This window comes from Manis javanica, chromosome 4 (assembly GCF_040802235.1).
Source record: "Manis javanica isolate MJ-LG chromosome 4, MJ_LKY, whole genome shotgun sequence".
Lineage (NCBI taxonomy): Eukaryota > Metazoa > Chordata > Mammalia > Pholidota > Manidae > Manis > Manis javanica.
Genome location: NC_133159.1, coordinates 20,323,676 through 20,350,401, shown reverse-complemented (window position 1 = coordinate 20,350,401; position 26,726 = coordinate 20,323,676). Strand labels below are relative to the sequence as shown.

The window sequence follows — 26,726 nt, the reverse complement described above, 5'->3', positions numbered from 1 at the left end:
ACAAAGGAGTCAATTGCATGGCTAGTACACTGCAAAGGAGAGAGGGGAGGATCCACATCTATCTCCAGCAAGCTCACCTTTCATGTTTAGAGACCACACCACAGACCACTTAGCTCACTCTCCAATGCTACTGGGGTGAGCTGGACAAGACTTCACATGCTCTCTGTGCAAGTAAGTCAGGGAGTTCAGAGAGATTGCTTTGTCTAAGGTCACATGTTTACCATTTAGCACAGCTGAGATTGGAACCCGAGGCTCCACACTGTGTGCCCAAGGCACTTCTGCTGTCCTGACTGCTGACTCTGCTCCAAGTGTGCAAACTGGAACAGGGCAACCCCAGCTGCTGCGCATCCTCAGAGGCCCAACACGGTGGCCAAGGATATGCGTGTGAGAAGGCGAGGATGCCCAGTGCAGCTACCTGGCCTGAGTGGGCTTAGCTTACTCCTATCCTGAGACTCAGGTACTGTACCAGGTGCTTTGAAAAATGCTATTGCTAATCCGCAGTAGAAACCCTGAATGGAAGGTGCTCTCATTTCCTCTTTTCAGATGAGAAAACAGAGTCTCAAGGAGACTAAGAGACTACCCCCAAGGTCACATGGTTTCTGAATCAGCATCTAAACCTGGGCCTCTCCTTTCTCAGAACATGTCTTCTTCAGAATATCAAATAGCACCTCAAATAGAAAGAGTGACAGCAACCCCTCCTCATGCCCACTCACCACCATCATTTTTGGAGAAGAGGGCGGCCGTGATGTCACGACCCAGTGCATCACAAGCGCTGCTATGTGCCTGTTCTGGGAACTTCCCTTTGAAGTCATCCAGGCACTCCAGGGCCTCAGCCACGTACTTGAGCTCAAAGAGGCAGCGGGCCAGGCGGAAATGTGCCTTCAGGTGGCATGGATTTAGGGAGATGGCCTTGAGGCAGTCTCTCAGAGCATCATAGTGGTCACCATCCCTGGGAGAGCAAGGCAGTGTGGCTTAGAAGTGGCAAGCAAGGAGTCTCTACTCAGTCTTGTCCCAGTCGTTTGGCCACCCTAGCCCACCTCTGACGTCTCAGGGTGAGGGTACATGGAGAATCCTGGCTCAGTCCAGGTCTTGCTTCCCAGGAGACAGAGTACGTGAAGGAGGCAAGCCAGGAAGCCTGAGGTCTTGGGGGCATTGGGAGGGTGAGGGGTGGGCGTGGGGATGGCAGAGTGACAAAAACCAGTGTCAGGCTGCCCTCTGCTGGACATAGAGCACAACCGCGAGCCTGCTCACACCAGGCACCCGCAGCTCTGCAGCAGAAGGCCTGGCATCTTGCCCGCCTCAGGCTCCCCAAGCCCTTCTTCTCTCTTCCTCCATCCACCTCCTCAAATCCCCCCGGCTGGCTTTCAAAGCCATGTCTGAGGTAGGGGGCCCTCGAGGACAGTTCTGTGGTTTGGGGAACCCAGAAGTGCCAGGCTGGGGACTCAAGGTCTGACCAGCAGGCAGCACGCCCTCAGCCAGACCCCCCTCCGTCCTGGCTGACTGATCCACAGCAGCTGTGGCCTCTACCTCCTGGAGCTGGAGGATGGGGCCTGACAGACTGGCAGAGTCAGCTCTCTGGAAGCTCATGGCGATGGGGGGTATGCACACCAGGAGCTCCAAATCATCCCCACTCACTTCTCCAGCCTACCAGAGCATGGAGAGGGATAGGTGGGAATGTTTTTTGAGGGGAGAGTAAGTTGGGAAGGGGTTCAAGGAGAAGCCCCTTCTCCCACCCTGTGCCAGAGTACAGGATACACACGCCCCCAGCACCTCTCATCTGCTCCCAGCTCATATGGAGAGCCAGATGGGTCACAGGAACCACTTCTTTGGGAGCTGTTGTTTTCCTACAGGGCTGAGGTGGGCCTAGGACTCAGCTGTGACAAGCAGCCCTCCCCACAGCTGATGGCCTCTCCACAATGGCAAAGCTCCCAACCCTCCTGCATAGGGCTAAAGCAGGCCCAACATGGGCAGTGTCCACCTGACCCTCCTCTCCTATAGCACCCAGAGGGAGCAGCCATGCTCAGAACAGGAACAAGCAGCTCAGCCAGGGGACTGAGAGCTCTGATGGTGTGCCTGAGTCAGAATGAGTGGCTGTGATGGAGGAGCAGGCACTGTTTGGAGACCCAATTACCACCTGCAAGGTGGCCCTCTGAACTCATAGGGAGAGCCAGACAAAGACCAGCCAGGAGCCAGGGGGTGACAGCTCCCCTTGCATCCAGGAGCAGATGGCAGCCCTGGGGGAGAGTGGCCTGGGACAGAATGTGACATTCTACGGGTCACTGGCAGGAATGGGGGGATAGGGAGAGAGCAGGCTGGCCTCAGGGCTCACCCATCCAGACTCACTGCCAGATCAATCTCCCTGAAAGGACAGCCCTCAGCACATCCCTCTCCTGCTCAAAACTCTTCAGTAGCTGCCCATCATCCACTGAATAGAGGCCAAAACGCCACAGCTCTGCATTCCAAGTCCTTCCCAGGCCGGCCCCAGGCTACCTCACAGACTCATCTCCTGCCAGTCCCTTCCTGAACCCTTTGCTCTAGCCAAGTGGATTTGTTGTTCTGGAAACAGGCTCTTCAGTCAGCCTCCCACCCCGCTGTCTTTGTTCACATCATTTCATCTCCCTGGGAATGTGCCCCCCCACCCCACCCTGTTCCCTCATCCTTTTCATCTCCTTGTTTAAGCCTGCCCACACTTAAAGCCCATTCAGATGCCACATCTTCCTGATGCTTCCCCAATCCCCAACTAAAGTAACCCAGCTTCTCTTGATGCCCACAGCATCTCACCTGACCATTCAAAGACTTACTGCTTCATGCCTCTCTGATGATGAGCCATGTCCATGTCCTTATTCCCTGTCCAGAGTCTGGGTGCTTTGGAGCAGAGGAACTCAGAGTGACAGAACTATGTGTCCCTAGCACCTAGCACACAGTAGGAGTGCAGAGAACATGTCGAGGGCACCCATGGATTGGGAAATTGTCAGCCTCTCTTAGCAAGAATGCAGGAGGGAAATAGTTCTCAGTCTAGTGGCTAGATGAGGATGACTGCACTCTACCCAACTGCTGGTACAGAGGTGAAACTCCTCAGGATGGCCCCCAAACTGTCATCTCCTGGGTATGGCTGCCATCTGAGCCCTTGGCAAACTTGTGATGCCTGAGCTAAGGCCTGTGAGGGAAGCATCTTCCCAAACCCCCATTCACCATCCCGCTGACTTGGGTGGGTTTCTTAAGCTTCCCTCTCTGGCCTGCCTAGCTGCAGCCAGACGATGGCACACCAGCTGGCCTGTCTGTCTGGGCAGAGCTGACAAATGCCAGACGGAGCAGAAATGGCTGTGGGCCCAGCTCTATCCATCTCCAGTCCTGGCCCTGGCTGGGGGATGGGGTCTGCCTGCTTGCTCGCCTGCTTGCCTGCTGCTGCTGCAGGCAGAAGGGCTGGAGGCCCTGATGGCCTCCAAAGATAAAGGGTTCTTCAGGATATGGACTTTTACTCCTTTACTAGCCACTACAGTCCAGCATGGCCAGCTTCAGATCCCCAGGATCTTGTTTGGGCTTGGTCCAACTGGTCTAAAAGCACAGGAAAGCAAACCCCAAGGTCAAGGAGTTGCACAATCATTTCAGACAGATACCAACTGAGTTAAATGCCTCATTTCCATCGAGCAAGATTCCATTGCTCCTTTAAAGTTCAATTCAAGGCCCAATTTTCCAACAGTTGGGATTAACCATTCTTTCAATTCACATTTCCCCAGTGGCCACAGCATTTTATAACAAAACACCATGTTGAAGCTACTTGTGAACATGTTCCACTTAACTGTGAACTTCCTTGGTGCTTGAGACTTGCTGATTAGTGGGTCAGGTGCCTGCCCATCACCCCCTGGAGCAGAGGAGGAGAGGGCTGGGCCTCAGAAGCCCTGAGAGGCAGCAGGATGTCACTGCTGCTTTCCCTGGATGCTTTAGCAACTTGGCTCCATCAGACCCACTGCCTTCACCCCTCAGCCTGGCCTGGGCCCACTCACCACTTGCGCTTCATGTAGGCAGCAGCTCGGTTTCCGTAGAGCATGGCATTGTGAGGGGCCCTCTGCACGGCTTTGCTGTAAAGCTGAATGGCCTGTGTCCACTGCTGGCAAGCAAAAGCCTCATTGGCTTGCTGTTTCACACGCTCCAGGTATGGGGGCAGCTCTACCTGGGGGCTTTACGGAAACAGAGCAAAGTGAGGCCAGTCAAAGGTCAGAGCAGCCCCTCAGGAAGTCTGGCTCTCATGATCTCCAGTTCCACCTAGAAGAGGGGTCCTCTCCTATCACTGACCTGGGTTACTGTAATAGGCAATGGGTACAACTGCAGATAGCTGAGCCAGTGAAAAAACAGAGGGACAGAAAAGTGGTCCTGAACAGATTTAAGACAATTCTTAATCAAACTTCTAGGCAGATAGTAGCTGACACCATCTGCCTCCACACAGAGCTGAACCTTGTGACCATCCATGGCCCTCCCGTGGGTCTCTCTACAGAGAATTCTCTCTCTCTCTCTCAAGGCCTAGAGAATTTGAATGCTTCCGTATCTAAAGCCAAGCACAGGGCCTGGCAGAGATAGAGGCCAAAAGATGCCATGATATGGAGAAAAATATCATGGGGGAGGCCCATCTGTATGTAACCCCTTTAGGAGGAAGCTTAGTGCTAAGAGGCAGCTATGCCCTGGGTCCTGGCCTCAGTTGCTGGAATAAAGGGACCAGAGCTTCAGTCTGAGCATGCCTGGAATCCTGCTAGGTAGAAGCAGCACTGGAACCACTAGCCACACTCTGGAAACCTCTCTGTCCCAGTCCCCTGACTCTGGGGTATAGGCCTGGATGGCAGTCTGAAGGAAGGATTATAGGACATGCCCTTTCCTCTAATCTGTAAGGTGTAATTGGGGCTCAGAAGGCTGGACAAGTCAAGTTGGCCTCACCTGACATGTCCCCTACTCTCTGGCAGCCGGAAGCCATTGCTGTGAAGGTGCAAGCCATTGGACACACCGTTGGACACACCATTGGTAGACATCTTGCCATTCTGAACTTCTGGCAGGGGGTGGGGAGAAAGGAACAGCAACTCAGGAGAAGGGCCTCATTTCTCAGCAGCCCTCTAGCTTCCATCACAGGGTCTGATGGATCCACTGTGAGGCCATCCTCCCACGTAAGATCCATTCCCAGAAAGCAAGTTCTGACAGACCAGGCAGGCAAGGGCATAAAGAAAGGTTTGTGCTCCCTCTGCTGGCTGGAAAGGGACACAGCTTTCACTTGGCATTATCCTTAGCTGGGGGCTTAGCTTGGGGGTAAGCCAACTGTAGGCCTCAGGAAGGAGTCACTGAAGAGACCAGTCCAGGACAAGAAGGGAAGGGCAACCATTTCAGGTCCTCAAGAGACAGGCCTGCTTTTTCAGGGGAGTGAAAGGGCTATGAGGCAAACTCTTTGACAGATCTCTCTGACCTACTGTTAGCTTCCTTACCGCACAGACAGTGTTATTTCAGAGAAATTGACTCGTTTTGTAGGATCAGAGCCACAGCACAAGGTAAGGGGCAGGCTTCACAGGAGAGGTAGTACATACTAGAGCTCCCCAGCAGAGATACACTACCCTAATGGAGAACTTACCCCCTGAGGAGTGGCATTTTCTAGGCAAGAGGAAGGTGTACGGCCTCTGTTTGTAGGTCAGGTCAAACAAATAGACCTAGAGTAGAGGGGTCAAGAGAAGAGATGGAGGCTGTAAGGTGAGAATGTGGCTGGACCACGAACAAGGCCTCGGTGGCTCTCAGGGACACAGTGAATGTGCAGCAGGAAACTACTGATGGAGGCCAGGAGGGTTTCTATGGCGTACACCTCAGGCAGGAAAATCCTCCCAGTTCCTAGCCCGTAGGGTGGACTGCTTGAAATGTCATTAATTGGAATCACATGTTTAAGTTGAAAAGGTCCTCAGAAAACACAAAGCCAAATGTCTCATTTTACAGATGGGAAAACTAAAGCTTCAGACATGGGAAGCAATTCACCCAAAGTAACACTGCTAGTTACTTCTCTTGGTGAGTATCATCTATTATTACTTAAAATTTATTGAATTCTTACTTTGCTCTGGGAATTCTAAGTGTTTTATATAACTTATCTTATTTCATCCTAGAAACCACCTCATTAAGTTCTATTACCATTATCCCTTTTCTATGAAGAAATGAATGCTCAGAGCTTAATTTATCCAGGGTTATAAAAGCAGCATGTGACACAACCAGGACCCTAAACCAAGTGTGTCTGGCTCTAAACCACTCTGCTAGACTGCCTCTTCACTTATCCTTCTGCTACCTTGGGTCAGGTGGTGGCTCAGCATGTGAAGCCAGAGCTGTACTCTGAATTCAGGTGCTCACCTTCTGCATCCCATTTCTTTTGTACACAATCACACCTTGCCTTGTATTGTCATCAACTGTTTCACTTGCCACATCTTCCCTGTCTAGGGGAGATATTTGTTTGCATTCATCTTACTCACGTCCCAGGGTAGGTACTTAGTACTTCTAGAATAGATGAATTTATGAAAGGCTTACTAAATATCCTGACTGAGAGGATATAAACAGAAGGTGTAGCAACCTGCCATTATCAAAGAACACTCCTGAAGCTGGCCCTAAACTGCACCCTGGGTGCATGCTTTTGGCCTAGGATTTCCTCCTAGGAAAACAGTAGATGAGAAAACCCAGGCTCAGAAAAATGAAGAGACTTGTACAAAGTCACAGTATGTAGAAGGCCAGCATTTGAATATAGGTCTGTCAGTTCTAAAGCTTATGCTCAAGAAAAAGACCAGGCCAGGCACTCCTTTGGGAGTTCCAATGATGTCATGTCACTCCCACATTTCACTGTACAGTAATGCTGTTGCTTCCTGTCTGGTTCATGGCAGTGCCAGTGAGGTACACACACCTGGCTGCTGGATATGAGGTGTGGGGGGGCAGAGCCACCTTGGGCAGCTATACTTACCTGCTCACCTCCCATGTTGACAAGTAGCTCTGTGCCATTGGGACTGAAGGTCACATAGGTGGCAACCAGCACTCTCAGACGGTTGTTGTAGTCAGGCAGCTTCACTGGCAGATGACCTGCAGAAACAACCCATTAAGGCTACTGAGGCCCCCAATTCACCCTGCAAAAAGGGGCAGTGAGTTGTGTGAAGCCAGCCATACAGATAATGATAGCAATCATCTTCATCATAAAAGCAGCTACAAGTGTTGAGCACTTACTGTATGCACTGGGCTAATGGCTTTATATACTTTATTGCATTTAGTCATTTCAACCCCATTTTATAGGAAAGAAATTAAGTCTCATCAAAGGTAAGTAATTTGCCAAAGGTTCATGATGGTTGGTCAGTGGAAGCCAGAATTGAAATCAAGGTCAGTCTCACTTTAAAACTCTTGCCCTTGACCATCAGTGCCAGGCTACCTCCCTGCACTGCCCCAAAGAGTCAGGACCCAGCCAGCCAAGAATTTAAGCATGGAGCTGGGTTGAGCCCTGCTTACCTGCTACATAATACTGGGCTGCACCATCTGGAAGGGGCTTCTGGCGGTCACAGAAGGTGTGCACACCTGCTGAAGGGCTCTGCTTCATGCTCTTTCTGGTAGGAAGGCAAACCACATAGGTTACAACCCCTAGCACTATCCCTGGCTAGACCAGACCACACTCCCTAGAGGAAAACCTGTTTGTGTCCCTGAAAGGAGGTACCTTTCTTCCTTACCTCAGCAACCCCAAAGGTCCACCAACTAGACAGCTGTAGACATATACTTTACAGTGCTTTACAAGTAGGTCCTGTCAACTGTCTTGGGCCTTATGACCACCTGATTGTCCCTACTTTACAGATGAGGTCGCTAAGGCTCAGGTTCCCCTCCAAGTCATGACTGCATGACTGTGAGGAGTAGCAGCGGCCACCCAAGCCCACAGTGAAGTGAAGCAGGCTGATGTTCCTGCACCTGTCCCAGAAGTCCACTGAAAACCCAGCCTGGCAGGGCCACTCACGTTTGGGACTTCTGTGGAGGCTCTGAGTATACTCCACTTAAAAAAAAAAGGATAAAATTACATGTACAAAAAAGAAATTACATGTACAAGGTCATAACTCTGTACAAATGCTCATAGTAAAAGAACAGAAGAAAATACTATTCACAGTGATTACTTGCAGGTGTTGAATTATGGAACATTTCTTTATTATACTTTTCATATTTTCCAAATAAGCATGGATTAAATTTTTAAAAAAATCACAAATTAAAAAAAAAAAACCCACCTCAGAAAGAAGAGGGCATGATATGAGGGAAAGGGGCAGCAGGTTCCCAGGGCCTGGCCCACTGGAGGCCAAGCTCTTCGTACCTGTGGTTATGGATCATGCGGATGTCGTAGAGCCTCACAAAGGGCCCACTGGCTCCTACTGCCAGGCAGTTGTTGTCCTGGGGATTGACGGTGAGGCACTTGGCCTCCACCAGCTGGCCGCAGTACTCTGTCAGGTCGATCAGCACCTCCGAGTGTTTGCTGTTCTCCCGAAGGTCATACTGGCTGTGAGAGGGGACAGAGTTAGGGGGCTGGGGGCCGGCTCCTTGTGTGGAAGGCAGGGGAGAAGGCTTGGGGGGCTTTGGACCTGTTTGTAAATAACAGGAATATCAAAAACCACTCCCATTTCTTGAGTGCCTACTGTGTGGCAGGCACCTCATATGTTCTGTTTTATTCTAACCTAACTCCTTAAGGTAGATAGTACTATACCTATTTTTAAAAAAATCAAATGTCAGTGTTTTTGCTACTAAGTACTTTTACTACTGATTACTAACACTTAGTGAGAAATTGCTTTTTGTCCAGTATTGTCCCTAAGGGTTGTACATGTAATACCTAATTAAATTCTCACAACATCCATAGGTACCATGAGAACAGTGAGGCTCAAAGAAGTTAAATAACCTGCCTTGGATGACACTGCAAGTAAATGGAGAGCTTGGGAGACTAAATTTTTAAACACTCTGCTCCTTTTTCTTTTTGTTCAACTAATTTTTTAAATTGTTTCACAAATTTTCTAATTGTGGTAAAAAAACCCCATAAGACTTGCCATCTTACCCATTTTAAGTGTACAGTTCTGTGACGTTAAGTACATTCATGATGTGCAACAGGCCTCCAGAGCTCCTTTAATTCTAATTCTTAATCCTATTCTAAATCTAGTTTCTTGCAGGAAACTAAAGAAGTATGGAAGTAACAGAGAAGAGTTCAGAGATCATCTAAGAGCTACCTAGAGAGACCAAGCATCAAGATAAGGCCAAGTCCCATCCAGGTGTGGAGGTCATGCCAAAACGTCTGCCTACCTGCAGTCTGGGGAGCTGTTCTGATGATACACAAGTACACTCAGAGAGTAGGGGAAGGGGGACATCACCCACAGGCTCACCCACCTCTCACCTAGACATCTGTAATAATTTCTTCACTGTTCACCTTATCTTTCTAAGCCACCCTTACCAGATTGCTCTTCCTAAAATATTGCTTTACATCACTCTCCTGCTCAAAAATTGCAGAGATTCCACAATACTTTTATCATGAGTTCACTTCTTGTTTGCTTTTACCAAATTCCTCAGCCAGGTTTTCAAGACCTGATTTCATAAACCTCTTCAATCTTGTTCCTCACGGTTTCTAAGTGTGGGTCAATTACAACTATAGAACTATTTACCCTGTGCAGGGCGCACTTACCCTGCCTTCACAAACTCTGTGTAAGCTGGGGGAGTCCACTCTGCTTATCCTTGTCCATCCAAATCCTGTCTATTCTGAAAGGCTCAGCTCATGTTTATTTTCTGCCAGGACCACCTCCCTGACTGCCTGTGCCTAAGTGCTTAGGCTCCTACCCAAAGCCCTAGATGTTCAGTTCTGTACCTCCTGCCCTGGCACCGTCTGGTCAGTCAAGGTCAACAAGAAAATATAGAGTTGGACCTGCCACTGACCATGTGCTTTCTGTCTTTTAAGTACTATGCTACGGTCTTACAAGTACTATCTCAGTGTTAATGCTTAGGCCCAGAAGGGAGATGTTAGAATAGTTCCCATTGTATAGATAAGGAAACAGATTCATGGCTGAATCGACTTGCCCCAGTCAAACAAGAGTGACAGAGGTAGGACTTAACTCCAGGTCTGTCTGACTTCAGCGCCCTGCTTCTAACTGCTGTTTTATAGTTCATGTATAACTTAGATACTTTTCCTCCTTTGTAATAGGGAAGAGGGCACAAAGTCCTATAAGATCCCAAGGGAGGTGATTAAAGCAGGTTGGGAAGATATGGAAAAAGTTCTAAGGTCACATCTGAAGAAAGGACTTAAAGAAGGACAATAGGGCCATTTTTTGGATGAGGGGCAGCAGAGGCATTGGGACAATACAGGTCACTGTAAAGGGGGACAGTCCACTTCACCATTTCTGGCTGGCCACCCCCCTCCCAGGCATATGCCCATTCACCAACTGTTCAAGTGACTCTATGTGTGAGGCACTGGGCTGGCTCTCGGGATATAACCAAGGACAAGGCAGAGATGGAGCTGCTCTGAGAGTTTACTGTTCAGTGAGGGATACGGACAGAAAAGTAAACAAAAAGGCAAATAAAAGAAGTGCAGATGGTGATTAGAGTTGTAGAGGATACTATTAGGGTGCTGAGACAAAGAATAACAGGGGTCTACCTTAGAGAGGATGAGGAGGTGACTCTTAAGCTGATCTCCTTTGGGTGAGAAAAAGGCAGACATGGGAAGAGCTGGGGACAGAGAAAAACAAGTAGATGGAATAGCAAGTTGTGAAGGCCCAGAGGAGGCACACTGTGCATCTGAGGTGGTGAGAGGCTGGCGGCCTGGATGCCGTGCAGGAGAGGGGAAGAGTGGCCAAGGTGAGAGTGTGCAAGTAGGTGTTCCCTGCTGAGTCTATCCACAGACAACTGCCCTGGGAAGACAAATGAGGCTGGAACTCTGCTGGAGGAAAGAAGCCAGGCCTGTAGAAGGAAGCAGCATGGGCAGATGGGACAGGGGAGTCAACCTGCTGTGGGAGCAGGGGAAACACAGGCCCCGCTTGATGCCGCAGGCCCTTACCGGATAAGCCCATCCTCTGCAGCACTCCAGAATGTGTTGGGCCACATGGGCGCCGTGGCAATGCGTTTCACCCGGTTTGTGTGGTCTCCAAACATGTGGATGGTCTCCTTTACTGTCAGATCATGGACATGCACCTTAGAGTCGGCTGCCCCCGTAATCAAGATGCGGTCCCCAGCGTGAGGCAGGAACTGATTCAGAGAGATTTAAGAAGAGATTGGCAGGTGGTGGGTGTAGGGTTGGTTACATAAGACTAGCCTGGATGTTAGCACCCTCTTTCTCTCTCCATGTCAGAAAAGAAAATGAGCCCAGCCAAGACAATCCACTAAGAAAACTTTGGATCCCAAGCATTAGCCCATAGGCCTAAAGGTCAAAATTGGGACATACTATCTTTACTTGCCGGAGTGTTCCTGACCTATACCAAGTAGACTACCTAAGGAACCCTCTTTCTCTGATTCTTCCCCAGGATGATAATCATAGCTGTTGCCACTTACTAAAGCACTTACCGTGTGCTAGACAGCAGGGCAGGTACTTTTATCTTACTCATACTTAAAATAACCCCATTAAAAACTGAGGTTCAGCACTAACAGTCAGCAGGACTGTCTTCAGACTCAAGTCTTGCTGACTCCCATTAGCCATACTGCCTCATGAGGATTATTTAATAATTTAAGTAATAAATTAGTCTTGAAATGAAAAGGACTTGTAGTGTTTTAAGGAAGTGGGTGTTTTAAATTGGTTCATGTATTCTGGACAACAATCTGGCAATAGGTAACAAAGTAAAAACTATTTCTATCTTTTGACCCAAAACTTCTATTCTTAGAAATAATTCTTAAAAAAAAAAGGAGGGGGGGCCTGGGCAGAAATCTCAGAGCAGCACTCTTTATAAAGGCAAATACTGGGAATGGGTCAAATGCTGACCTTGGGGAAGGGCTGAGAATCAAGAGCATACATCTCCATGGGGCTGTACTAAAGAATGAGAATGCCACCATTCTGATGAAGTCAAGTACAAAATAGCCACAATCATAGCTTTGAATAGTAATTTTTAAAACGTATGCACTTCTATCATCTAGCTTTGAGGAGGAAAGATATTTGGGTGTGGTGTTAGTAGAGTTCTTTTCTTTCCTGGGTTCAAAAGATTTAATTATTCTTTTTTCTTAATTGAAAACTTTCTCCCTACCCACAAGGCTGAATGGGGGTGGGGCATTATTCTGCATTTAAATAGCTAAAGTCCCATTGGACTTAAATGTTCACACAAAAGCAGCAATCACTCTTTCCACATATGCTTCTCTAATGGCTCACCAGGACAAGGGCTAGATGAAATACATGAAATTTAATCATTTTTAGGGACAACTAGTAATCTTTAATCCTGTCTGGAGACAGCATACCCTCCACGAGCAATGGAAATAAATAGGTCAGGGACATGGGAAGAGCTTGTGGATGCACCACAACATCACACACCACAGTTGCCATCAGGGGGAGCTCCTGGCTTAAATAAGTAGTGCTATCTGTAGTTTACCACCTTAAAAGAGAAGACTCACTTTCCACACTTTTTTTTTTAACAGAAGAGGCTGAGGGTCTGTGAATATAAGTGCCTTACCCAAGGTCTTACTATTAGGGAGTATCAAGGTCATTGCCAAATTCTGGTGTCTGAGCTCAACGTTCTGTGCTCTATGAAGCCAAACTGATGGTTTAAGTCCCTTCTCCAGATGCCACCCCACAGACTCCAACCCGATCTAACATTTTTCAGTGGGCAGAAAGCAGTCTCTGTTTGCCATGTAAGAGGTGAATTAGCATTGTTTTCTCTCTAAAATCACAGAAATTCATCTAGGATTGGCCCTTGAAACAGGAGATGAGAATCAGAGGCAGGGTTTAAGGAAATAAATGGGCTCTCAAATCTACCTTCTTATTCAGGTATCTTGGAATTCCTCTTGATATTAATCAGAGAAACATTTCTTAGATTAGTGAGGCTTTCCAAAGGACAGCCTCACTCTCACACATATCCATTATAGAATTTCAGAGCTGCAAAGGTGTTTAAGGGTCATTTCCTCCAACCTTAAACCTAGCAGATAAAGGTCCCAGTGAGGAGAATACCTCAATGCTGGACATTTACTACATCCTCAAACAGCTCTAAACATTAGACAATTCTTTTCTTCATCAGGCCAGCATTTACTTCTGTGGATTTATAGCCACTAGTCCTACGGCTGTTCTCTAGGACCAAAAGGACAAGTGCCAGGTCACTTCTACATAACAGGGCTTCAGAGGTCTGAGGACACTTGTAAGAAGTCCCTTCTCACCTTTCTGCAGCTCAGTTCCCTTCCACCAACGAACGGATCAGGAGACTCGAAGGCAGAACAGCTAAAAGCACCTGAAGCAGGTACTTTTTAAAATCAATCATCTCACTGAACTGTAATATCAACCCCCTGGATTGCTACTTCTTTTATTAAAATTAAATGATTCATTTACTCATTTATTCCTGAATCTTGGGGATTTTCCTTACCTTCTTCCTTTTTACAGGTGAGTAAATAGGCTTAGAAAGGTCAGGTGATTTGCCTGGGGTCACATGGCTTCCAAGAAGCAGATAGGGAGTCAAACACAGGCCTCTTTACTAAATTCACACTCAGAACCATACCTCCCACCATCACCACTCATGTAAATATAAACTCATCTAGAATTGGCCTCATGGCTCTAAGAGAGGTAGCAGAGCATGGAAGAGATGGGGTTTCCGGAATTACCATCAGATGCTCAGATCACAAAGGTATCTGCAACCCCAGGGTGCATGGGACACATTCATGCAAACACGACTATGTATACAGCCCAGGCACTCTTTTACTTGTTCTGTGGCTTTATTGCTTACCTTGACAGAGAAGATATTTGCAGTGTGTCCTGTGTGCATGGAGAGCAGCTTCTTGTGGTGTAGTGGGTCCCACACAATTGTGTGCTGGTCATCGGACCCAGAGGCCAGCAAGCTGCAAGCACAGTGAGGGGCTCTGACCTCTCTTCAAGCTCCTGGACCCCTCCCCCTGTCCCGCATTCCCAGTTGATAAAAGGAGTTAGGCCACACAGAACCTGAAGGACAGTAGATGTCATAGAATTTAAGGTTACCTTGTAAACATTAGCTGATTCTCTTCTATTTTGTCCTGAGAATTGCCCATTATTACTTAAACACATTATCAAAAACAAAACAAAACAAAACAATCCAATAGGATTTGGATGGCTATCCAACCTTTCATCTATCTGGGATTTATTGCTTAACTGTGTGTTGATAACAGTGGACTAAAGTTAAGTACACAGAGAGAGTGGCAGTCTCTCTTCACTTGGGTCCACTCTTCCTTAGATCTACTAAGGAGGAAGGGAAGTCCCTTTCTGCCAGCCTCTGGACTCCCTCCTCCAGCACTGTGGTTCATACTTACTCTCCTTTCTCATTCCACTCCAGACAGTTGACACATCCTGAGTGACCCTGAAGGAACAATGGAAAGAAGAAAGCCAGTTAGAGGTTCTCCTGGGGAACTCAACATCGAGAAGAGGAACCAAATGCGTAAACTGGCCTTTTATTGTCACTGTTTTCCAGGTACCTGTGAGTGACCAGAATTGAATTAAACTGCCTGGCATCTTACAATATATAAAGTACTCTCATATTCATGATCTCACTTGATACTTGAACAACTCTGAGCCCTACAGGGCAGGCTTCACTGATCCCATTTTGCAGAAGAGTAAACTGAAGTTCGGATGATAGTGAGTAGTGGAAATGACATCCCAATGAATTTTTGCTCCTAAAGGGACATATCAACAGTCCCTTCAAGGGACATTCCCCAGGCACAGAAAATTTGCCAAGAGGAGCATCTGATCCAAAGGCAGCCAGTTGACTAGCAGGCTGATCTTTTATTCTTCAGCATATATTGAGTTTATTGAGCAGCCACTGCATGCCAGGTACTGTTCAGATGCTAAGGGGTACAGCAGTATACAAAACAAAGTCCCCAATTTTCTGGAACTTACTTCAAGTAGGTAGAACCTGGTGTAGAGTAAGGTAAGTTGGGACAGAGTCTTGGGCTATGGAATTTGAATTGCGAAACTTGGAGAGAGTGAGACCATTAACAACAGACACAAATTGAAAGCATGCAAAAAAGAGAAATCACAGCAAAGCTAAAGTTATGAAGAAACAGAATCCATGAAAAGCAGAAGATATGAAGTGGCAGAAACGAGTCTTACATGGAAGAAGGAGATAACAAGTCACTAGGCATTCCTACATAGTTTTTTTCTGTTCCCTCACCCTCCTTCATGTCTAATAGTACCTTGATTTTTCACTTAATTACCTCCCTGCCCCAAGTCAGACCATGTGTTCTAATAAGTGCAGATCCATTGTGTTTGCCACAGTGATATGTTTAGGAACTTAGGCCTAAGCCAAACTGAACAGGGACAGTATTGGCTCAGAAATGAATCAGATGCAAGGGGGACAACTGCTGGAAAGGGAAAGGAGTTTTCTCATTTTCAGGATGGAGTCTGTGAAGGAGATGCCTTTCTTCCTCTGGATGCTGGGTGTGCTGATGTGACACTGGGAATTTCCACCACAAAGGAAGCCAGCCTGAGAGTGAGACCAACAGAGGAGAGCCCAGCCAAGGGAATCATGGAAAGATGGAGTAGGAGTGACCTGAGTGACCACCTCTGATGCCGACTCTACTCCTGAACTTCCAGTTAAGTGAGCCAATCAGTTCATTATTGTTTATGGCCATTTGAGCCAGGATGTCACCTGTGGCCCAAAGCATCCTAACTGATGAACTCCAACTCATCCTTCCATCTCAGTTTATAGGCACTTAATTCATGATGCCTTTCCTGTTCCTTCAGTTGGGGAGAGAGGCACACCCTCCCTGCAGGCTCTTGCTGTCACACTGGATTATGGGTCTGTGTCAACTTGGTTGTCTGCTTTACCAGACTGAGCCCTGAGGAAGCAGACTTTGTGTATTGTATTCACTGCATCCCAAGGCCAAGTACAGTGCCTGGCACGTATCTGCTGCCTGAATGAACAAATGAGTCCAGTGGAACTAGTGGGAAGAATTGAGAGAGGAACAAATCTAACTCTCTGATGGTCTATCAGAGAAAGATTTTCCTTTGCCTTCTCCTTTCCTCTGACCCTTCAACATCATCCTCAGCGCTCTTTTTCTCTCACCAGGCTGTGAATTGCTTGTGCCTGAGGGTCATATTTACAGCTTGCAATCTCCCAGAGAACCAAGGTCCTTGAATGATAGTCTCCCAGAGTACTGGGGGCTTACAAAGAATTAGGCTAAGCATTTATGGGAGAAAAACAATGCCCCCCCCTACTGATGGCCAACTCCTGATACCCTGTAACCTATGAATATGTTATGTTAGGTGGCAAAGGGGGCTCTGCAGATGTGATTAAGGTTAAGGTCCTTGAGATGGGGAGATTATCCTAGATGACTTAGGTGGGTCCAAATAATCATACTGGATCCTTACAATCATAGAACCTTTCCTGGTTGCAGAGAAGTAGAGACATAGGTGTGAAAGGGACTTGATCCGCTGTTGCTGGCTTTGAAGATGGAAGGGGGTCATGAGCCAAGAAATGCAGCAGCCTCTAGAAGCTGGGCATTACAAAGAAACAGAATCTATTTTACAGCCTCCAGAAGGAACACAGCCCTGTTAAGACCTTGCTTTTAGCTCAGTGAAACCTGTGTCAGACTTCTGCTCTACAGAACTCTAAGACAATAAATCTGTATTGTTTTAAGACACTAGGTTTGTGGTAATATGTTATGGCAGCAATAGGAAACCAATACAGCACTCTACAACTATTGCCTTGTTTAAAAAAGAGGTAATGTTACTCATTTCATGGATAAGAAAAACAATGCTCAGAGAGGTTAGGTAACCTGCTGTGATACTGTGATTTATAATAAAAGTATATTTTTGGTCTTCATCCCCATTTCTGGCAATGAGCTCATAAAACTCTTGGAATTTCCTAAGTGATAAGAGAGAAAAAGGTGTGTTGATATTCATAACAAATCATTTTTAACCACACCTGAGTTTATGTTAATGTAGTGATTTTTGGAAAGCACCTGAGAATGCGGTCTGGTTGTTAGGGCAAACAACCATATGACTGGAGGGTTGGAACTTTCAGTCCCATCCCCTTAACTCCCAGGGATGGGATTAAGGCTGGATGTGGATAACCAATGGCTAGTGATTTAATCAACCAGGCCTATGTAATGAAGCCTCCATAAAAATCCAAAAGGACCAAAAAGTAGAAGAGGAGGGAATACTCCCAAACTCATTCTACAAGGCCAACATCACTCTAATACCAAAACCAGGCAAAGACACCACAAAAAAAGAAAATTACAGACCAATATCCCTGATGAACATAGATGCAAAAATACTCAACAAAATATTAGCAAACTGAATTAAAAAATACACCAAAATGATCATCCATCATGATCAAGTGGAATTCATTCCAGGTATACAAGGATGGTACAACATTCGAAAATCCATCAACATCATCCACCACATCAACAAAAAGGACAAAAACCACATGATCATCTCCATAGATGCTGAAAAAGCTTTCGACAAAATTCAACATCCATTCATGATAAAAACTCTCAACAAAATGGGTATACAGGGCAAGTACCTCAACACACCCAATAGCCAACATTATACTTAACAGCAAGAAGCTGAAAACTTTTCCTTTAAGATCAGGAACAAGACAAGGATGTCCACTCTCCCCTCTTTTATTCACCATAGTTCTGGAGGTCCTAGCCACAGCAATCAGACAACACAAAGAAATAAAAGGCATCCAGTTCAGCAAGGAAGAAGTCAAACTGTTCCTGTTTGCAGATGACATGATATTGTACATAAAAATCCCTAAAGAATCCACTCCAAAACTACTAGATCTAATATCTGAATTCAGCAAAGTTGCGGGACACAAAATTAATACACAGAAATCTGTTGCATTCCTATACACTAACAATGAACTAGCAGAAAGAGAAATCAGGAAAACAATTCCATTCACAACTGTGACAAAAAGAATAAAATACCTAGGAATAAACCTAACCAAGGAGGTGAAAGACCAGTACCCTGAAAACTATAAGACATGAAAGAAATTAAAGAGGACACTAATAAATGGAAATTCATCCCATGCTCTTGGCTAGGAGAATTAATATTGTCAAAATGGCCATCCTGCCTAAAGCAATCTACAGATTCAATGTAATCCCTATCAAAATACCAATAGCATTCTTCAATGAACTAGAGCAAATAGTTCTAAAATTCATATGGAACCACAAAGGACCCCAAATAGCCAAAGCAATCCTGAGAAGGAAGAATAAAGCAGGGGGAATCTTGCTTCCCAACTTCAAGCTCTACTACAAAGCCACAGTAATTAAGACAATTTGGTACTGGCACAAGAACAGACCCATAGACCAGTGGAACAGAATAGAAAGCCCACATATAAACCCAAGCATACATGGTCAATGAATATATGATAAAGTAGCCATGTATATACAGTGGGGAAATGACAGCCTCTTCAACAGCTGGTGTTGGCAAAACTGGACATCTACATGTAAGAGAATGAAACTGGATTATTGTCTAACTCCATACACAACAGTAAACTCAAAATGGATCAAAGACCTGAATGTAAGTCATGAAACCATAAAACTCTTAGAAAAAAATATAGGCAAAAACCTCTTGGACATAGACATGAGCAACTTCTTCATGAACATATCTCCCCAAGCAAGGGAAACAAAAGCAAAAATGAACAAGTGGGATTACATCAAACTGAAAAGCTTCTGTACAGGAAAGGACACCATCAGTAGAACAAAAAAGACATCCTACAGTATGGGAGAATATATTCATAAATGACATATCTGATAAGGGGTTGACATCCAAATTATATAAAGAGCTCATGCACCTCAACAAACAAAAAGCAAATAAGGCATTAAAAAATGAGCAGAGGAGCTGAACAGACACTTCTCCAAAGAAGAAATTCAGATGGCCAACAGGCACATGAAAAGATGCTCCACATTGCTAATCATCAGAGAAATGCAAATTGAAACCACAATGAGATATCACCTCACACCAGTTAGGATGGCCAACATCCAAAAGACAAACAACGACAAATGCTGGCGAGGAAGAGGAGAAAGGGGAACCCTCCTACATTGCTGGTGGGAATGTAAACTAGTTCAGCCATTGTGGAAAGCAGTATGGAGGTTCCTCAAAAAGCTCAAAATAGAAATACCATTTGACCCAGGAATTCCACTCATAGGAATTTACCCTAAGAATGCAGCAGCCCAGTTTCAAAAAGACAGATGCACCCCTATGTTTACAGCAGCACTATTTACAGTAGCCAAGAAATGGAAGCAACCTAAGTGTCCATCAGTAGATGAATGGACAAAGAAGATGTGGTACATATACACAATGGAATATTCAGCCATAAGAAGAAATCAAATCCTACCATTTGCAACAACATGGATGGAGCTAGAGGGTATTATGCTCAGTGAAATAAGCCAGGCAGACAAAGACAAGTATCAAATGATTTCACTCATCTGTGGAGTATAAGAGCAAAGAAAAAACTGAAGGACCAAAACAATAGCAGACTCACAGAACCCAAGAATGGACTAACAGTTACCAAAGGGAAAGGGACTGGGGAGGATGGGTGGAAAGGGAGGGATAAGGGGCGAAAAGGGGCATTACGATTAGCACACATAATGTAGCGGGGTGGGGGGACACGAGAAAGGCAGTATATACAGAGAACACAAGTAATGATTCTACAGCATCTTACTATGCTGATGGACAGTGACTGTAGTGGGGTATGTGGGGGGGACTTGATAATAGGGGGAGTCTAGTAACCATAATGTTATTTAAGTAATTATACATTAATCATACCAACAAAAAAAGAAAAAAGAAATCCAAAAGGACAGGTTCAGAGAGCTTCTGGTTTGGTAAACATGTGGGAATTTGGGAAGAGTGGCACATTTGGAGAGAGTATGGAAGCTGTGCTCCCCTTCTCCCCTTGTCCTATGAATCTCTTCCATCTGGGCTGTTCCTGAATAATATCCTTTTATAACAAACCAGTAGTCTAGTAAGTGAAATGTTTTTCTAGGTTCTGTGAGAAGCTCTAGCAAATTAATCAAACTCAAGGGGGAGTTCATTGGAACATCCAATCTACCTGGTTGGTCAGAAGCACAGGTGATAACCTGGACTTGAGACTGGCATCTGAAGTGGGCCGTGAGAGTGCAGGGGGAAGTCTTATTGGACCAAGCCCTTAACTTGTGGGTATCTGCAAATAGATAGTGTCAGAATTGAGTTAAACTGTAGGGTACCCATCTCAGGTCAGGGAATTGCTTGGTGGTGTGAAAAAAACTAAGACCCCACACATACTGGACCTGCCTAAATGTGGCATAGCCAATAGTTTGACAGGAAGCAGGATTTTAACTTGAGAGCACAGGCTCTTAAGTACTGTTCAAGAAATGCACAAATGCTTCCATAATTACTGTATTTATCTTCAAGTCAGTAACTCATCCAAAGCACAGAGGACAGAGGCCACAGTGGACAAATATGATACTTAGGGTTTAGTTGCACATTGTAAAAAATAGCTCAGATGCAGCTAAGTTGGAGGAAGTAAGAGAAAGCTCAAACCAGTTTCTACAAAAATACAGAGCAACTAATTGAGGAAAAATATTAACAAAGGGCTTCATAAGTTAGAATACCTATTTGGGGAGCTACTTTACAAAGAACAGTAGTATTTAAGAGGAGTTATTTCAGCCTTGATAAATAAGGTTGGCTTAGATATAAGTACATGATACATGAATATGTTGAAGAATACAATGAAAGAAAATATGCCTACAACATAACAATTCAAAAATAAGGGAGAATTAAAATTCTTTTAAAAAGAGGGGGAGAAAACCTCAAACTTTTAAGGAATTGAGAGGAGGAAGTGAGAGATGGCTGCTAGAGAGGAATAGACTTCTGTATGCCTTGCTGGGCCCCTGGAAATGTTTCTACTTAGGGTGAGGCTTGCATATCTGGGACCTGGAAGAAACAAAGTGCATACAGAAAGAATCTTCAGTAAAAGCTCCAAATCTCACCCAAGTTTCAAATTACAATCTAACTTTTAGTTCCTGCTAAACTTTATTAAATATTAATTATGATTACTATTTATTATCATTCCTATAATTTTCTAGGTAGCATAACGTAAGGGAGAAGGAGGCAGGGAGTAGTATTTTAACACTGACACTGCTCAGAAATACAGGTGCATTAGTGATGATAAAAAGCAAATGGACTTTTAGTTGGCTTTATTACTGTTTTCAAATGCTTTACAGCCTACATACCTCCTTATAGCCTCCACTACTGTCCCCACCTTAGTATGCCATTGCTAGGTAGAATGCTAGATATTAACACACATGATCTTATTATCACTCCCTTTTTACAGGTAAGATCAAGTCTCAGAGATATTAAATAACATACCTAGGGGTCACACAAATGTGTAAACACCAGGGTCCAGATGGGAACCTAGGTCAATATGATTCCAAAGTATTTCTTTGGCTAAGATGGACTACCTCAAATGCCACCCTTATTTCCACTGGTACTAAAGAGAGATCTCATTGCCACCATCACCTTAGATAACTATTTGGTAGTCACATATAAAGTCAGACTTTTATCTACCTTATGACCCATAATTCCATTCCTAGTTATTTACTTGAGGAAAATTAAAATATTTATTCACACCAAGACTGGTATAGGAATATCCATAGATGCCCCAAAATGGAAATTTTAAAAGCCCAAAACTGGAAATATTAAAAGCCAAATGGTATCAATAGAAAAATGGATAAACAAAATGTATTATATCCATACAGTAGAATACTACCCACCAATAAAAAGAATGAACTATGGATACGTGCAGCAACATGGATGAAACTCAATATATGTCACATTAAGCAAAAGATGCCAAACACAAATATATATATATACATTCACTATATAATTCCACTCACATAAAGTATAACAACAGGAAAAACTAATCTATGGTGACAGAAACCAGAAAGTGGTTGCTCTGAGGAAGGAAGGTTGACTGGAAAAGGCTCCTAGGTCGATGGAAGTATTTTCTATTTTGTTGTGGGTGGTTAATTACACAATGTCAAAACACATCTAACTTGATACTTGAGGCCTATGCACTTTATTTTCATGTAAAGCATAACCTAATAAAGAGAGAAAAAAGGTAATAATAATGGCAATAGTAGTAGCTAATGTAAACTGAACACTATCTTACCATGTACCAGGGACACTTTTATGCCCTTGTAATGGAAACACTATCAGTATTCTCATTTTTTCAGATAAGGAAAAGGTTAATACCCCTATTGTGTAAATGGTGTTGTCAGAATGTGAGCCCATGTCTGTCAGATTCCAAAGCATGGCTCTTACCCATGATGTCACACTGCCTTTTAAAAATCTGAGCTAGCTCTCTTAAAAGTTAAATGCCTCCTATACTAGGCTCAGAGTATTGCCAGTACTATACTAGGCTCAGGGAGACCCAACTGAGTCAAAAAGATATACCTTCTGTCCTCACAGAGCTCATGAGGTTTTGTTTTCTCCTCTTCTCTTCCAGACCAATAATACTAGCCTTTCCCCATGTCATTATGATTTCCTCATAAGCATTGCTTCAGATGGCTATAGAATACTCTTCTGAAGATTAAACCATATTTACCTCTGCCTAAATGTTGTACATTTAGGTTAGTTCCGAATTTGGTGAATTTTTGTATTTTAAAAGTCTAGTGGGAAAATAATATTTACAAGGGGCTGGGTAGTCCAGACTAGACACAATGTCATGGTTATTAGCATTTGACTGGAATACATAAAATCTGTATTATAATGCTAAGGTATTGCCTATGCTACCTACTCATGAGCTCTGAGGAGCAGTCATGGTGTGGAAAAGTGTACTAAAATGGGAAACACTACTAATAAATACAATTTAGTAGACAGCAATTTGTCAAAGTCTGGGATCCACAGGGGAAAGATAATAAAAGTCATTACAACTAAAGGAAAAAGTTAGGACCCATTGCATTAAGGGAATGAAAAAGAGAAGCAAAGAGATAGGAAGTCTGTAAGTCAGTGTGTATCTTGGTATAACCAAAAGGACCAAAGATAGTTTTGTCCAAATTTATTTCTTACAAGAGGAAATTGAGGATATGAGGTTGGTTAGTGAGAATCAGATTTGTAAAGTGAAAGAATTGTCTGGGTTCCACTGTGGGTTTGCTTCTTCCTAGGTATATGGGCAGTCACTTAAGATATGCAGAGCCTCGTTTTCATTTGGAAATGGAGAGGATAATGTCAACCTGACACAATCACTGTGAAGATCAAATGATGTAATGTATGCAAGATAGTAAATACTGCATATTTATTGTACACTTTAGTAAATGCTGGCTCCTATACATGGAATTTGTACTCAGGTGCCTTTTCTCACCAACCTATGAGTGTTCCTTCCAGATCCTGCTTTCAAAGACCCTTCCACATGACTAGGATACTCACAAAGGATGCATACTTTGAACAGCTAGATTCCTTCCCTTTACTTAATTTTCCAAAAGGGTTATTTTTGCAGCTATTAAATTGCTACCCTAAGTTCTGGCCAGACAACTCATTTATTCAATATCCATTACATATAAGGCACTAGGAGAAAAAGGAATAAATAGGATAAACAAAAACAGGTCCATGTCTATAGCAACAGGAGACAAAGTTCTACCATAATGGAGGAAGTGGACAGAGGTACCCAAAAAAACCCAGAAGACAGGAATGTCAGGCTTTAGAAACAACCTTAGTTAAAGTATCTTTGAGGACATTGTCTGGCTTAGAGGCAAAGCTTATGGCCCAGTTTGCATAGCTGCATGTAAGGACCCTCTCTTAAGTGCAATCCAGTCATATACATGTTTAACTTACCCACTAGCTTCATACCTAAACCCTTATATAATAAGTTCCACTTAAACAGTCAATGTCAAACAGCAGGAGAGTTGGAGATTTGCAGTGGAGCCTCCCAAGATATACCAACTGGGAACGACAGGAAGCAGAAGCCATGTGTTTCTCTATAACTTTTTAACAGTATGACTATGAGTCTGAACAAGCAAGATTCAGATTAAAATCCAGCAATTAAACATTAATTGGGCACCTACTAAATGCCAGGGTAAGTGCTAAGCTTTCATATGTATCAATTCATTTAAAATTCACAATACACATATTTATTAGCCTGTATTAAGATTACATGGGTGTAATATTATAACAGAAAGGGGCAAGTCCTGAAAGCGAACAAAACTCCTTCAAATTCTTCACCCACTCTCCATTCACTCAATGATTTGATAGTTATCTTAAAGGCAGAATGATCTGGAGTACCTAGACAATTCCATAAGATATTTCCTTTTGCTACTTCTTTAATCTAGCCTGATAGTGTCTCAAAGTTTAGTGTGGCTAAGAACTACTATATGGAGTAGTAACACTAATAAGAGTAACTAAAACTTAGCTTACTATGTGTCAAGACCTGACCCAAGTGCTTTACATAATCGCCCCTGAATATCCATTAAATTGTCCATAAATTATAGTAAATGTAGTTTCATGTACACAAGCTGTGTTTCCTTGAGCAAGTTCTTTAACCTCTCTGTGCCTCAGGTTCTACATCTGTAAAAAAGGAAACAATAATTATACAGAATCTCATAGGGTTGTTGTGGGAAATGAATCAATATTTGTAAAGCACGCTGGTCACTTTTTAAAAAAAATTTTTTATTTGGTATCATTAATCTACAATTACATGAAGGACATTATGTTTACTAGGTTCCCCCCTTCACCAAGTCCCCCCAACATACCCCTTCACAGTCACTGTCCATCAGCATAATAAGATGCTGTAAAATCACTACTTGTCTTCTCTGTGTTGCACAGTCCTCCCTGTGCCCCCCCCACTATACATGCTAATCAGAATGCCCCCTTTTTTTCCCCCTGCCCTTATCCCTCCCTTCCCATCCATCTTTCCCAGTCCCTTTCCCTTTGGTAACTGTTAGTCCATTCTTGGGTTCTGTGATTCTGCTGCTGTTTTGTTCCTTCAGTTTTCCTTTGTTCTTATACTTCACATATGAGTGAAATCATTTGGTACTTGTCTTTCTCCGCCTGGCTTATTTAACTGAACATAATACCCTCTAGCTCCATCCATGTTGTTGCAAATGGTAGGATCTGTTTTTTTCTTATGGCTGAGTAATATTCCATTGTGTATATGTACCACATCTTCTTTATCCATTCATCTACAGATGGACACTTAGGTTGCTTCCATATCTTGGCTATTGTAAATAGTGCAGCGATAAACACTGCATCTGTCTTTTTCAAACTGGAGTGCTGCATTCTTAGGGTAAATTCTGAGAAGTGGAATTCCTGGGTCAAATGAGATTTCTATTTTGAGCATTTTGAGGAACCTCCATACTGCTTTCCACAATGGTTGAACTAGTTTACATTCCCACCAGCAGTGTAGGAGGGTTCCCCTTTCTCCACAACCTCACCAACATTTGTTGTTGTTTGTCTTTTGGACGGTAGCCATCCTTACTGGTGTGAGGTGATATCTCATTGTGGTTTTAATTTGCATTTCTCTGATAACTACCGATGTGGAGCATCTTTTCATGTGTCTGTTGGCCATCTGAATTTCTTCTTTAGAGAACTGTCTATTCAGCTCCTCTGCCCATTTTTTAATTGGATTATTTGCTTTTTGTTTGTTGAAGTGTGTGAGCTCTTTATATATTTTGGATGTCAACCCTTTATTGAATCTGTCATTTATGAATGTATTCTCCCATACTGTAGGATACCTTTTTGTTCTATTGATGGTGTCCTTTGCTGTACAGAAGCTTTTCAGCTTGATATAGTCCCACTTGTTCATTTTTGCTTTTGTTTCCCTTGCCCAGTGAGATATGTTCAAGAAGAGGTCACTCATGTTTATGTCTAAGAGATTTTTGCCTGTGTTTTTTTCTAAGAGTTTTATGGTTTCATGACTTACGTTCAAGTCTTTGATCCATTTCGAATTTACTTTTGTGTATGGGGTTAGACAGTGATCCAGTTTCATTCTCTTACATGTAGCTGCCCAGTTTTGCCAGCACCATTTGTTGAAGAGACTGTCATTTCCCCATTGTGTGTCCATGGCTCCTTTATCGAATATTAACTGACCATATATGTTTGAGTTAATGTTTGGAGTCTCTATTCTATTCCATTGGTCTGTGGCTCTGTTCTTGTGCCAGTACCAAATTGTCTTGATTACTGTGGCTTTGTAGTAGAGCTTGAAGTTGGGGAGTGAGATCCCTACATTGGTCACTTTGATAGCTCAGTTGCAGAACTGGAAATCAAATTCAAATACATTCTTTCTACTGCACCATTTTAATTAAAGACATAGTACAGCCTGATGTGAACTACCATTAGTAAGGTAAGAAAAATCCTCTTAGAAGTTATAAAAAGTAACGATTTAAAATATATTTAAATGTATGTTTTAGCTAAAAATTTTAGTAGGGCAAGTCAACAACCATAATGCATACTTGGATAGTTTTTCTTTATACTGCTGTATATCTCTGCAAACTCCCTTTACTCATTAAATCTTTATTCATTCTATCTTTTTATTTAAGTGGCTACTATATGCTAGGTACTTTTATACAAGCAAAGACTATTGTTGTAAAAGACAGAGAACATTAGTTGTGAGGGA

The 26,726-nt window shown here is 43.9% G+C and overlaps 1 protein-coding gene across 4 annotated transcripts in view; it reads right to left on the bottom strand.

The window, feature by feature from the left end:
* Positions 1 to 26,726, bottom strand: part of WDTC1 (WD and tetratricopeptide repeats 1) — a 116,717-nt gene that overhangs the window by 5,365 nt on the left and 84,626 nt on the right. For all 4 annotated transcript variants that reach the window (XM_073233460.1, XM_037017821.2, XM_037017820.2 and 1 more), the window contains 10 exons: positions 14,446 to 14,492; positions 13,890 to 14,001; positions 11,039 to 11,226; positions 8,330 to 8,512; positions 7,492 to 7,586; positions 6,959 to 7,074; positions 5,606 to 5,681; positions 4,927 to 5,035; positions 4,005 to 4,178; positions 714 to 949 (listed from right to left, as the gene is read on the bottom strand). In XM_073233460.1, coding sequence (XP_073089561.1) covers positions 714 to 949; positions 4,005 to 4,178; positions 4,927 to 5,035; positions 5,606 to 5,681; positions 6,959 to 7,074; positions 7,492 to 7,586; positions 8,330 to 8,512; positions 11,039 to 11,226; positions 13,890 to 14,001; positions 14,446 to 14,492 — 1,336 coding nt within the window. The remainder of the gene's footprint in view (positions 1 to 713; positions 950 to 4,004; positions 4,179 to 4,926; positions 5,036 to 5,605; positions 5,682 to 6,958; positions 7,075 to 7,491; positions 7,587 to 8,329; positions 8,513 to 11,038; positions 11,227 to 13,889; positions 14,002 to 14,445; positions 14,493 to 26,726) is intronic.